The sequence below is a fragment of the Carassius gibelio genome, chromosome A18 (genome assembly GCF_023724105.1).
Source record: "Carassius gibelio isolate Cgi1373 ecotype wild population from Czech Republic chromosome A18, carGib1.2-hapl.c, whole genome shotgun sequence".
In the NCBI taxonomy this organism is placed as follows: Eukaryota; Metazoa; Chordata; class Actinopteri; order Cypriniformes; family Cyprinidae; genus Carassius; species Carassius gibelio.
In genome coordinates, this window is record NC_068388.1 from 23,324,861 (window position 1) to 23,338,523 (window position 13,663).

A 13,663-nucleotide genomic window follows, 5' to 3' on the forward strand; every position below is an offset into this window, starting at 1 on the left:
TTTTAAAAGGAATTCAAACAATAAATACCATTTTGTGGCTCTTCATTGTGGCAGGTCATTGCAAAGCCTCAGTTCAGACAACATCTTATCGTCTTTACTAGTTATAGCACATAATAAACATCAGAAACATGACCGTCAGAAGGTTAAGACATAATTTTTCAAGTTCAAGTCCATTGTCGTTAATCTACTCTCCTGTGTGGTTTGTCTGTCAGACAAAATGGCAGATTCTGCGTTATGATTGGTCAGATCTCCTGTCAATCAAACTCCCTCATGATGGGAGGTTGTAGATGAGCAGCTGTCTCCAGTTGTGTGTAGTTTGTTTTATGATATCACTAGCGATGTTTGAGGAGGCCCATCCTGCCTTTAAATTGAGATGCTATAAAGTACATGCTGTTGCCTTTAGTGAGCTAATCCGGCAGGCCTTTTCACCCTGGATTTTGAAACATTTTGGAGACGCACACAAATACACACACACATACACAGACGCACACTCTTGACTGGTCGCAGCACGATACGCCACAGCACTCGTCACCCAGGGCAGCGGCCCATATAATCAACAGTTATAAAATGTTTTATTTTGTTTGTTATTTGGCACATGTCACAGTGTGTAGCTGCACGTGGGGTCAAGTACATCGGTCACACTTTAATTTGGGGACAAATTCTTACAATTAACTAACAATTAACTATGACGTTTGCCTCAATAAACTCCTAATTTGCTGCTTATTAATAGTTAGTAAGGTCGTGGTTAAGTTTTGGTATGGGGTGGATTAAGTGCTCTGAAATATGGACATGCAGGATAAAGCATTAATATGTGCTTTTTAAAATACTAATAAACGGCCAATATGCTAGTTATATGTATGTTAATAAGCAACAAGTAAATAGTGGGAACTGGTCTAGTGTTACCAGTACATTTGACTTAAACAAAACACTTTAGGCAAAACCACAGTTTTTTTTTTGTTCAGTTTTGAACTGGTCAGTTTTGATGTTTTGGCCTATTCTGCTCTCTTTATATGGCTTAATTTCAGACAAGTGAAAATAAAACATCCAAAGTACATATTTAAGTGTTTATTTTATTAAGCTTTATTTTTGGCTTCTGTAGATTTCAATGACAGTGCATTATTTTTAAAGACCATTTGCTCAGAATTAGTTTTTATTTTATATACTGCTGTAGCACTTACACTAAACTAAAAACATATCTATATTCTGGAGGTATTTAACGAGGAGTTTTTTTGATACATTATTCGCCTGATTTTGATTTTATTCGTAAAAATAATGGTTATAATGGGGAAAGTGAGGTGATATCTGTCAATTTTTTCCCCCTATTAAGGCTATGTCTACATTAAAGCAGATACCTGGTTTCAACAGCTTTTTCATTTAAAAACACTCTTCGTCCGCACAAGTGTTTCACATCACAGTTTTAACCACACTGCACATGTGTAAAATCTCATAAGAGCTCACTTAGATGATACAGACGCACAATATTCTTCTGGCAGAATCATCTTCTTTAGGAAAATATCGCACCAGTCTAGGGCTGAAACGATTCCTCGAGTAACTCGATTACAAAAAACGCCTCTTTTAATTTATTTTAAATCTCACATCAGGTTCTTTCGCAATTATTTTTTTTAATGTGACATTGTGACATGTGACATGGGGAAGTCGTGGCCTAATGCTTATAAAGTCGGACTCCCAATTGAAAGGTTGTGAGTTCGAGTCCCGGGCCGGCAGGAATTGTGGGTGGGGGGAGTGCATGTACAGTTCTCTCTCCACCTTCAATACCACGACTTAGGTGCCCTTGAGCAAGGCATTGAACCCCCAACTGCTCCCCGGGCGCCGCAGCATAAATGGCTGCCCACTGCTCCGAGTGTGTGTTCACAGTGTGTGTGTGTGTGTGTGTGTGTTCACTGCTCTGTGTGTGTGCACTTCGGATGGGTTAAATGCAGAGCACAAATTCTGAGTATGGGTCACCATACTTGGCTGAATGTCACGTCACTCACTTGTCACTTAAAATGTGACACGAGATCGCATACTGCAAGGAGTCAGCAGTGTTTTGATTTGAGTGTGTGGGCAAACGTAAAGAGAACGTCATGGCGTGTGTCCATTGCAAGATAGAGCTGGCATACCACAACTAGGGCCCTATGATTTCCACGATGCAGAAAACGCGGAGGGACTCACGGAATCCAGTCATAAAAACGGAATTTACAGTTCAACACGAAATGGCACGGAATTTGCCAAAATTTTGAATGAATTAATCAAAAATATGTAATTGAACTTGCATCAAATCCCGATATGGACTAATATCTGTATATATTAAGCTGGAACAGTCTATTTAAATATGAATCCTGCATGTTCTGCGTGTCTGTGTTAATGAATGGAGCAGAAGCGAGTCTTCCTTTATCACAAACACTGAAGCGCGCATGACGCTTCGGTAATTTCAGCGTCTGCTGTCTCACTAAATAAGATGTGAACACATAAACAACATCTCCAGAACTGCTCTGACAGTCCCTTCATGAGCATTTGACCGTTTGATGTCAGTAAAACTAGCGTCACATCACACTGTAAAGGCACGCCAACCCGTCAAAATAAAAGTCCTGTATTATTATTGTTCAGCAGAATGTACATAGCCTACTACTAAAAAAAAAAAACATGATTTTTTTTAGGTTTAATCACACAACAGTTCTTCCATGTTTTATTTTAAATAGTAAATCCCGTGTTTACCAAAAAGTTAAGTTTGGTTAATTAATTTTCAATAATTAAAAGATAAATTAAAATAATGTTTTGTGTGTTTAATGTTTAATGTTCATGTCAGAAAATGCTTTATTTAAACCCCCAACTGAATGGCACTTAATTCATCTGTCAACTTTATTGTCATTGTTCACAGTACAAGTACAGACAGAGAACAATGGGTAATAATTAAATTTTTATTTTTGATGTATTCATTACATTCTATGCATTTAAAAATTAAAAAAAAATATTTCTAAAAAAGGAAACTTAGTTGTTCATTTTAAGAGACCTAGTTGTTTAATTTTCTCTGGCATAATTAATATTGCACTTTAATTAAGCAAAAACACATTTTGGGCCCTATCTTGCACCCAGCGCAATTGACTTTGTACACCGACGCATGTGTCATTCCTATTTTGCACCCGCGCAAAGCGCGCTTTTCCCTCCACAGAAGCACGTCGCTAAACTAGTGAATGAACTTGCGCTCCCTGGGCGGTTCAGCGCAAAAAAGGAGGCGTGTTCCGGCGCAAACAATCCCTGGTGCAATTTTGCTGTTCCATTAATCAATTGCGCCACTGACCAGAAAAAACCTAGTCTAAAGTCAGTGGCGCGTTGCGCGTTGTTCATTATGCTATTTTAAGGGCGCAAGCTTGACCATAATGTATAGCGTGCACAACGCGCATACACTTTGCTCATGTAATCTACACAGATGCAACAGTTATTTTTGCAAATCATAAATTGTTACACTAAAAAAATATTAACACATGAGATGACGGAAATCATTGTGAAATCTTGCTTACAAATTATTCAGGCTAATTGTAGTAATTAAGGATCAGACCTGTTTGCCCGATAGTGGCAAGACATATATGTATATAAGGACATCTGACAAATTTGTTTGTCCGTCAAGAACCAGGAAAAAAAAAATCGATGAAACAATTGTGGCTATTTCCTCCCACGCCTGTTTAACCGACGCTATTTTGGGTGGGTTTCTCCCATCCCCATACAACACAACTTCTCTGTCTTTCACTGCTCTTAAGAACATCAGTCTCCTCGGCTGTGAACCGCTCCTGGCGTGCGCCTGGTAAATACGCCATAATAATAGCAATCCATAATGGAACTTGCGCACCTGCTTTTAAAGGGAATGTTGGATGACGCTCCGATTGGTTTATTTCACGTTACGCCCAAACCACACCTATGAATAATGAAGCTACTTCAGACCAACCCATTTTAGATTTGCGCCGGGCGCAAGAGCCATTTATCCCGCCGGGAAAATAGCAACAGCGCCGAGACCCGCCCACAAAGCTACTTGCGCTTCGCGCTTTGACACTTGCGTTTCAGATCGTTTAAATAGGGCCCTTTATCCGATTACTCGATTAATCGATGGAATTTTTGGTAGAATACTCGTCAATGATGTGTCCAGGTCACACTCAAACAACATCATATGTTTGGGATAAAAGCAACCGCATTTATGTTTTGCCAAAGGACAGCAAGTGCCAGTACATTATCTGTCATCTTTGCAGGACTGTGATAAGAAGAGTATACAAAGTACTGTATCTTTAGCGAGAGTGTGAAAGTGAATAGCACGTAACAGGCACAATACTGGTATAAACACAGATAACTGTCAGTACAATATGCATCACAACTAAACCTGCGTCATCGTTCTCACAGTCTACACTACAGTGTGAACTTCTCAAAAAGCTTTGTTTTTATATAGAAAACCGCAGACAAAAATGAAGAGAAAGAGATGCATTTTCAAATGAAAGCGTATTAGTGTTTCGTAGTCAAGGCTCATCTTGTTTTAAACAATCTTCTAAACAGTTTTTTGCCTGTTCTTTAACTGTCTGTGTTTCAAGGCCACGTGCAGCACAAGACTCGATGGTTCCCTTGCAATGTGTGCTGGTTTTCCCCCAAAGGCATTATTAAGCTGTATGGGCTGCACAGTTTCAGGACTCTGACTGGTTTCCTTCCCCTGTGTTTTTTATCGCTGATGTTATATGCCTTTGCCCAGTATATGATGACAAACAAGCCTTCTTTCATTTCCTGTTAACATTTTTTTTGCATTGTCACATTTTTCCATTGAGAAGTGCTGAAATGCATTAAACCACGCTCAAAAACAAACCTGGCAGCTGAACACCTGATCTGCTGATGTTTCTCCCAGGATGCTTTTGAAACAGCAGCGAGAGCTGAGGGTGGCCTCTCACTGGATGGAGGCAGTGCAACCAACGAAAAAGAGTTGGAGGATGAAGTCGGGAGAAGCAAATACCACCACAGTATCTGTGTACTCAAGCCCATCCGCTCCACCAGCAAGTACGTACTAAAGTTACTGATCAGTGTGCAAAATCATGTTTGGTAACACTGTGTCCATTTTCAGATTACAAGGTCAGTCTCTTGAATGTTAGAGAGATGCAAATCGTGAAAAACAGAACTATTTGCGAAGATAAGAGGGTCAGCTGTTTAAGTGGTTAATAATAGCCTTAAAGCTGCGGTAGGGAACTTTTGACGCTCTAGCGGTTAATAAACAGAACTGCTTGCGTCTTGCAGAAGAACATCGTAGCCGGAACTACTTCTCTCTGTTTATGTCTATGAAGAATCACAAAGGCACTGGGTTACTCCGCTGCGGTACCCCCGAAGCAATCTAAAATAGTCCGAATATAAACACTTATTATAGGTGCACCCTAGTGATTCAGGACAAGCTAAAAACACGGTTTGGAAAATGGATTCATGGTGTACTCGCTTATTATATACATTTTTCTACATTTTGAACACAAACAAAGTTACGGACCGCAGCTCTGATTGGTTGTTTCTTAACGGGAGCGATGTATTTCTGCAAATGGCATTAGGAGCACTGGGACGAGCCAGAGGAGCTTGATTTTTTCACAGATTATCTGTCTCATATTCTACTGTCAGGACATAATGACAGGTTTAACAAATATGTAAAAAATATATTTTTAGAAAAGTTACCTACTGCAGCTTTAAAGGAATAGTTTACTCAAAAAATGAAAATTTGCTGAAAATGTAATCACCCTCCGGCCCTCCAAGATGTAGATGAGTTTATTTCTTAATTTTGGAACAGATTTACATCACTTGCTCACTAGTGATCCTCTGCAGTGAATGGGTGCCGTCAGAATGAGAGTCCGAACAGTTGATCAAAACATCACAATAATCCACACCACTCCAGTCCATCAGTTTATGTCTTGTGAAGTGAAAAGCTGCATGATTTTAAGAAACAAATCCATACTTGAAGCTTATTTAACTTCGTTGAGTTCAATAGTGATTTGCGTGAACGTATTTGAATGAATGAGTGTGAATCTCCATTGAGGTTTTAAAGCAAATTACATGGATTCGCACACCGAAGTAAAACAACTCTGTGAATACATGAATTTGAGAATAAGCTAAGCCAGGAGATTGACACAGATTGCAAGATTCGTTTCGATTTCAATTCACAAGCTTGCAATTTTTATGATTATTGGATTTGAGGCACGCTATAAATAATGTTGTATTAAGTGTTGTTCATGCATCAGTTGAAAACGTCCTATAATATAGATTCTCAGGATCTAAGAATCAGTTCATCAAAATGAGAATCGATTCAAATTGAGAAATCACTGTTGTCAACCCAGCCCTAGTAAAAACAGCTTTCAACAAAAGCCACATCTAAGTAAAATCACAACCCTGTTAAAATATCACTGCTGTGATGAAGCTCAAACGACACAGTTTTATGAGAAATACACTGTGTCCCTGAGAAAGGCACATGGGACTCACATTGGGTGGCCCTAATAAAATAAACCAAATGAATTAAATAAAAACCGCTGAATTAAAATACTAATCCACAACTTCTCTTGTCCTGCTTTTCATTGTGTCATCACAGGTATCAGCATCCAGTCGACAACGCTGGCCTCTTCTCTTTTATGACATTTAACTGGTTGACCTCACTGGTGGTGTTGGCCCATAAGAAGGGTCAGCTGTTTCTGGAGGATATTTGGGCCGTGTCACAGTTCGAGAGTTGTGAAGCCAATCGTCACCGGTCAGTACTGATACATGACTTCCTATCCAAATCAAGCACTCATCCAGCTAAAATATATCTAATTCAGGGCTGGCAGATGCAACCTCCTCACACAGTACTATGGTGGTACCAAATGGTGTCAAATGGCACCAATACCTTAAATACTTCACTAAATGATTGATACATATGGTAGTTTCATAGTACCCCAAATTACTTGGCTAATGTCCGAATCAAGTACTGCTTGGGACCTGGAGCAAGGTCTGATGTAATTGCATATTAACAAGACATTATTTCCACAGGCTGGCCGGGCTGTGGGATGAAGAGGTCAGGTCACGAGGGGACGGGGCGTCTCTTCGTCGTGTGGTCTGGCATTTTTGCCGCACGCGTCTGCTGCTGTCCATCCTCTGCCTTATGGTTACTCAACTCGCAGGCTTCAGTGGCCCAGTAAGTAACACCATCTCAGCTCTGTTGTGTCTTTCTGGTGTCTTTTCCTTCTATCTGTCTCTCTCGCTCTAGCTCTGTCTGTGTCTCTGTGTATTATTAGCTTTGTAGACCCACCTATCAAATCCTGCTCAGGTGAGTGTTCAGATGGGGAATGAACGGTGTGTTACATTGTCACATTGTTACATTGTTTCCAGTGTGGCTCCCAAAACCATTTTATAAATTCATTTAACCATTAGTGCTATATATATATATAAAGTGCCTTAATGATGATTGTGCCAACACCAAGAGTATTACAACTTGTCTGCTGCTTTTCGCCAAATAGTCTGACTTTCACATCACGAAAATAGGGGGAACCTTATTAATTTAAAATGTTATAGTTTAATGTTACTGAAGTATGTTATATCTGCGCTACTAACAGCACCAAATTAAATTTCAGTCCAATTGATCTGCTCAGTTTGTGAGATATAACAACATTAGCTCAAATATAAAGTGCATTTGTTGGTTCCAGAAACATTTTTCTGTAAAATTTTCCCATAGGGATAAAAAAAAAAAAAAAGTGTTTTTCAAAGTGTTATAAGCTATGAGGTGAATCACAACTTTACAAACTTTAATTTGAAGCAAAAAAGTATTTGAAAATCATAAAAAAGGACTTAACGCAATAGTATTAGTGAAGGAAAGAACTACAATCCCATGAAGAATTGTAAAAGGCATAATTTAATAGAAAAAATGGAGAAACATAAAACTATTCATTTAAAGTTGTTAATTATGTCTGTAGACATATATATAAGTAAATGTTTTGTAAAATATGCAAGATCTTTTGGTGAGAGTAGCTCGCCGCAACTGATTGGAGGGATTTTTGCATTGCATCATGGGTAATGTAGTTTTTTCACCAGGAACTGCAATATGAAACTAGTTTAAAAAATAATACAAACTGATGGCTTAAAAAAAAAAATCATTTTCCATCAATCAACAACCTCGTAGCCCACAGCAGATCTTTCTTTAAAGGTTAATAAGATATTGTTAAAAGTAAATTTCATTTTAGAGAAAACAAATGGAGTTTTTATTACATCCGCACCAAAACTGCTGCACTCAGAGTCAGAGACAGGACTATCTCCAGTCAGTATTTTCTGTTTGGTGCTGTCGGTCGTGCAGAAGTGACACAATTCACCTTTAATTAAGCAAGTTTATTAGTTAAGGCCAGATGTTATTAATCAGAAATGTCCTGTAGTTTTAATGAAGCTAAAGATTAATGACTCAAAGCTTAGTCGTCAGTTTCAGAAAAGCAAAAACAGAAACAAATTTAATGCACCTGTTCAAAACTCCTTCTCTATGATTTTGCAAGTTTCTGTTTGTCTCTTGCTTTCCAGGTCCCAGGTGTTTTATATCTGTGCTGTTAATATCGGGTAGATAATAAGGAAAGTATTCTGTTCTTACGGTCCACTCTGAAATGCTAGATTTGGGTGACAACTTAAGTTTAGGGGCATTGCATGTAGCACAAACATAGCCTAAAGAGAAATCTCCATAGATCAGGAGGATAGGCTAACATTTTCTTCAAGGAGAGTTTCTGTCACTGTCCCACCATGGGCGACACAGCAAGGCTCTGTCTCCTTCAACCTTTAGGAGAAAATTGGGCTTATCAAAGATTCTGTTTAATCATCAACTGCCTTTCTCTCCCTGTTGTCTTTATTTAGCAGCTCCCTGTAGAGCATCTCCTTGAAGAGATCCCTGTCCTTGCTCTGATGACTGAGGTCAGGGGTGGTTATAAAGGAAGGTGGGTCAGGGCTTAAAGTTCTCCGTCACTGTGCCGGATTTCAGGCGTACAGCGTTTGGCTGCGGAAAAAAATAATCCTACATTAAAAAAAAAAATAAAAAAAATATCGATTGATATCACTTTCGAGTTCATGAGTTCGCCTACCAATGGTATGAGAGGAGCAGCTTTCACTCTCAACCAAACTAACATTACTAGCTAGTCAGAATGTTTTGCTCTTATAAACATGAGACGCGCATAATATAGTTTTCAATTGCAGTGTCGAGCCCTAAATCATTTATAAACCAACACAGGAGAATACATGTAAATATGCAATGTATTGTACATCACAATTTCAAAATAAAAGTTTCTGCATGTGCCCAAATATTAAAATATAATGGATATAAACATTGTTTAATCACACTGTAAAGTAAAATGTCACCAGGCCATTGGCAACCTCTGCAGATATTTGTTTTAATACATAATGTGCTAAATTTGGTTATGTTCTTATCATGTATGGGCATATTACATTATGTGTTTTAACAGTGTTGTTCAATACAATCATGTAATTTCTAGGCTTTGATAGTTTATTTTAGTCAATTATTATTGCCTCATCGTTAGTTTATATATAAATAGTCATACTAAAGCCTGGTTTTCAATTAGGTCTGTTTATGTTACTAAAAAAATATCAGATTAGGTTGTCAAAATAATTAGTAGATTACTACTATACGATTACCAAAATAATCATTAGTTACAGCCCTAGATTAGTTAAAATATTTCTAAATACAACTGCATTGTTTTACTTTTTTTAATTAAAAGACAAATATTTTGTCATTTGAAAATTTCGGAAAAAAAAAGAAGAAAATATTAAATTATTGTCACGTTCTAGTGAACTAAGAATCTGTATTTTGTCTCATCTGGTGAGCTAAGTGTATTGTCACACCCCTAGTGTCGGTAAGCAGTGATATAGCTCATAATTTTACAAGTGTATGTTAAAGATTTTTCAGGTCAATCATATATTCATGAAAAAGAAAATCAGTTTGAATAAAGAAAGCGATAACTTTGCCATAGTATCCTTTCAAATGTTAAAGTTGTCACAGTCACTGCATGCTTTGCATGAGCTGCCCTGCCCCTGGAAAAAGTTCAGGCTCAGGATTTTCTTTTTTTGCTTTACCCCTGGTGGGTGTCTGTGGGGGGTGGGGGGGTGTGTTCAGATTGGAGTTAGGGGTCAGAGGTCGCTGGGTCCCCATGTGTGCGACATGTGACAGAGGCTATTCTTTAGACTCCACAGGGTGTCCATTTAACCTGCGGGGAGAGCACAGGGCAGGCAGAGCCGGTGAGGATTCCTGGGAGGTAAGGGCATGTTTCTTATGCAGGGCTGGATCAAGAGTTAATGCTGTTTGCTGCCCATCTCTCTCTCTCTCTCTCTCTCTCTCTTTCTCTCTCTCCCTCCCTCTTCTTCTCTTTCTTTCTGTTTCCCCTCTTTTATTTGATCTCTGTAATTATTCACATTTTATGTGTCTGAAAGGTTGGGTAACTGGTTGGCAAATGATTGTCGAACCGTGCAATGTATGTCTGATGATGGATGTGGGCAATATTTTGTGCCAATGGACAATTGTTTCAAACTTCTCCAGATAAATGCCAGTGTTTTTTTTTTTTTTTTTTTTTTGCAAATGGAAACCGGACTTATGGGGGTTTTATATTGCTGGGGTTTCTCATTTTGGACTGAAACGCTCTCAAGTTTCACGAGCGTACAGGCTGTTGTCACACCCACATCTCTTGTCCTCAATGTGTTGCTGGATTTTTGCCCAATTTCATGGACACCTTTTGGGGCAACTGTATTGTGTAAATGGGTTTTGTAAGATGTGCGTCATTCAGGGAGGGATCGCTGCCCCACTAACCTCGATTAAAATTAAATGGGACAGCTTTTAGCAGTGATGACGACCTACAAATGGACTCCAAGATGTGACTTTTATTTTGACGTTCTCTTTTATGCAACAATGTCTTTTGTTTGTTGTTCTTGCAACGTCATTGTACATTTTGTTTTTCACAAACTGCTGATGTTTCAACTTTCAAGGTTAAATATTCAAGGTTTCCTTAATAAAATCTAGCAGCTGTGTTCAACCACATGGGTCTGCCCTTGTTCCCAGTTAATGTCTGCATATCCTTGACTGCGTATGTGCATGATATTTGAGAACGGTGTGCGTGTGTGCGACTGTGTGCTCGTGTGACTTTCTTGAACTGTCAAGCTGTTACAGTTTTCTGTGTTTTTAATTTAATTGATATTAATTTTCAGGTGTTAAAACAAAAGTACGTCTCCATCCTGTACCCCAACCAGATGTGACTGTAGGTAAAAAGTCTTTGACTCCACAAACAAGGGGCATTGTATCCATGATTATGTCACATTGCTATGTCTCTCGCACAGATGGTACTGTCGCACTGTTTCATTGTCTCTCTTGTTCTTTTCCGAAGGCTAGAGAAAAGGGCCACATAAGGTAATAAACCATTAGGCTGACATTGTCTCTCAGTAGACGTTGGCTGCTCCCTCACTGTCTCCAATGATTAGAAGCCGTGCATTTTATGATGAAGCCCCATACATAGCATACAATGAACTGCATCTCTTTACCTTTTTTCTGCCCAATGATGTAAACATGTCAGATGTTTTATGATGAGGAAGGTTGTGAAGTGTAAATATCGGCTATGTTGTATCCTCAGTCACGCCTGCTGTGTCCTGTCGCCCCCTTGCTCGTCCTCCCTCTCCGCAGGCGTTTGTGGTGAGGCGGTTGCTGGAGTATACGCAGAAGAGCGAACCCGACCTGCCCTACGGCCTGCTGCTGGTGCTGGGCCTCTTGGCCACCGAGCTGATTCGCTCCTGGTCCCTCGCCCTCACCTGGGCGCTCAACTACCGCACCGGCACCCGTCTGCGAGGAGCCATCCTGACCTTGGCCTTCCACAAGATACTGCGTCTGCGCAGCCTTCGGGAGAAGACCATGGGAGAGGTACGATGTTGAGGGACGGGTGAGGAGTTTTGGATTAATGAGTTGGACATTTAGGAAGGTTAGGCGCAGATATCCTAGGGTGTTGAATGGTGAAGAGATGAAGAGTGAAGGAAAATTGCTAAAGAAGGTGATGCCCGCATATATTTTATGGTAGTCTACGGTATGTCTTGTGCATCTTGCTGACGTATGTGTCGCTTTTCTCTTTAGCTGATCAATATGTGTTCGAGTGACGGGCAGCGCATGTTTGAAGCCGCTGCTGTGGGCAGCCTGTTGGCTGGAGGTCCCCTGGTGGCCGTGCTGGGAATGGCATACAACTTATCCGTATTGGGGCCGACGTCTCTGCTGGGCTCTGCTGTATTCATCCTCTTCTACCCCACTATGGTGAGCTTTTCGTTCAGGCTTTGTTTTGTTTTCCCATTGGGAGTTTCCGTTGTAACTCCGATGTTTCTCCTGTAGATGTTTAGCTCCAGGCTGACGGCGTACTTCAGGAGGAAGGGAGTAGCCGTGACTGACCAGCGTGTTCAAAAGATGAATGAGATTCTGAACTACATCAAGTTCATTAAGATGTATGCCTGGGTGAAGGCCTTCTCTCAAGCTGTACGAAGTTAGTGTTATTTTATTTTTTTTGGCTTGCATGTTTGGCTCAGTATTATTATTTAGTATCACTGATATACTAATTTAGTTTTTGTTAATATTGTGAATTAGTTTCTATTTTTTATATATTAATTTTCATTTTAGTTAAAAGTTCGTTTTTTTGTTTTTAAGTTTTCTTTAATTTTTATTATTTTAGTACTTCAGCTTAAACTAAATGGAAATTAGAAATTTAAATAAAGTAAATAACTGAAACTGAAATACATTTTATTTTAGTATTTTGAGTTCATGTTTATTTAAATTAGTATATATTTTTATAGATTTAATTTTAGTTTTATGTAATGATATTAACCCTGGTTGTTTGGCATAGTATTATCTTATATTTAATATACTATTGTAGTTTTTATTAATAAACGGAATTAGATTTTATTTTTCTATTTGAATTTCATTTTCATTTTAAATTCGGTTAGAGTTTTGTAATTTTGCTTAAACTAAATGAAAATGCGAAATGTTGAAAAGTAAATTTTTATTTTATTTCAATTATATATGTAACTTTTAGTTTTAGCTTTTAGTTTGGGTCTAGTTGTTTTAATACTACACTTCAACTCGAAATTCGAATTTTTCTTTATATATTTAGTTTTTATTTCAAGTAATGAAAATGTTTTAGTCAATAATAGTAACCAACTTTTGGCCTATTTCTATGTATTTGTGTTTGCTTATCATTATGTACGATCTAACAGGAATCAGAGATGAGGAGCGTCAGATTCTGGAAAAAACAGGATATTTTCAGAGCATTACAGTCGGCGTGGCACCGATCGTTGTGGTGATTGCCAGTGTGGCCACATTCTCCACCCACATGTTGTTAGGTTATGACCTTACCGCCGCACAGGTCAGGTTACTTTGCTTGTTTCGAGGTGTAGGCATTACCACAGGATTGATGTACTCATGCACTGACTCTACTTCATTTCTTTTTGTCCAGGCATTTACTGTCGTCACTGTTTTCAATGCCATGACCTTTGCTTTAAAGGTCACCCCATTTTCTGTCAAATCTCTATCAGAAGCATCTGTCGCCATTGATAGGTTCAAGGTGAGCTTCCTCTCCTTCTTTCTCCAGATAGTTACTTCTACCTTTGTAGTCTGGTAGTGTGTTTTTGTTTGTTTTAT

At 38.9% G+C, this 13,663-nt stretch overlaps 1 protein-coding gene across 1 annotated transcript in view; it reads left to right on the forward strand.

Moving 5' to 3' along the window:
* LOC127934584 (ATP-binding cassette sub-family C member 5-like) overlaps nucleotides 1–13,663 on the forward strand; it is a 36,334-nt gene that overhangs the window by 7,461 nt on the left and 15,210 nt on the right. The window contains exons 3-10 of the mRNA XM_052532065.1: nucleotides 4,877–5,025; nucleotides 6,584–6,739; nucleotides 7,018–7,162; nucleotides 11,675–11,908; nucleotides 12,116–12,289; nucleotides 12,365–12,512; nucleotides 13,240–13,388; nucleotides 13,479–13,586. Of these exons, the coding sequence (XP_052388025.1) occupies nucleotides 4,877–5,025; nucleotides 6,584–6,739; nucleotides 7,018–7,162; nucleotides 11,675–11,908; nucleotides 12,116–12,289; nucleotides 12,365–12,512; nucleotides 13,240–13,388; nucleotides 13,479–13,586 (1,263 nt within the window). The remainder of the gene's footprint in view (nucleotides 1–4,876; nucleotides 5,026–6,583; nucleotides 6,740–7,017; nucleotides 7,163–11,674; nucleotides 11,909–12,115; nucleotides 12,290–12,364; nucleotides 12,513–13,239; nucleotides 13,389–13,478; nucleotides 13,587–13,663) is intronic.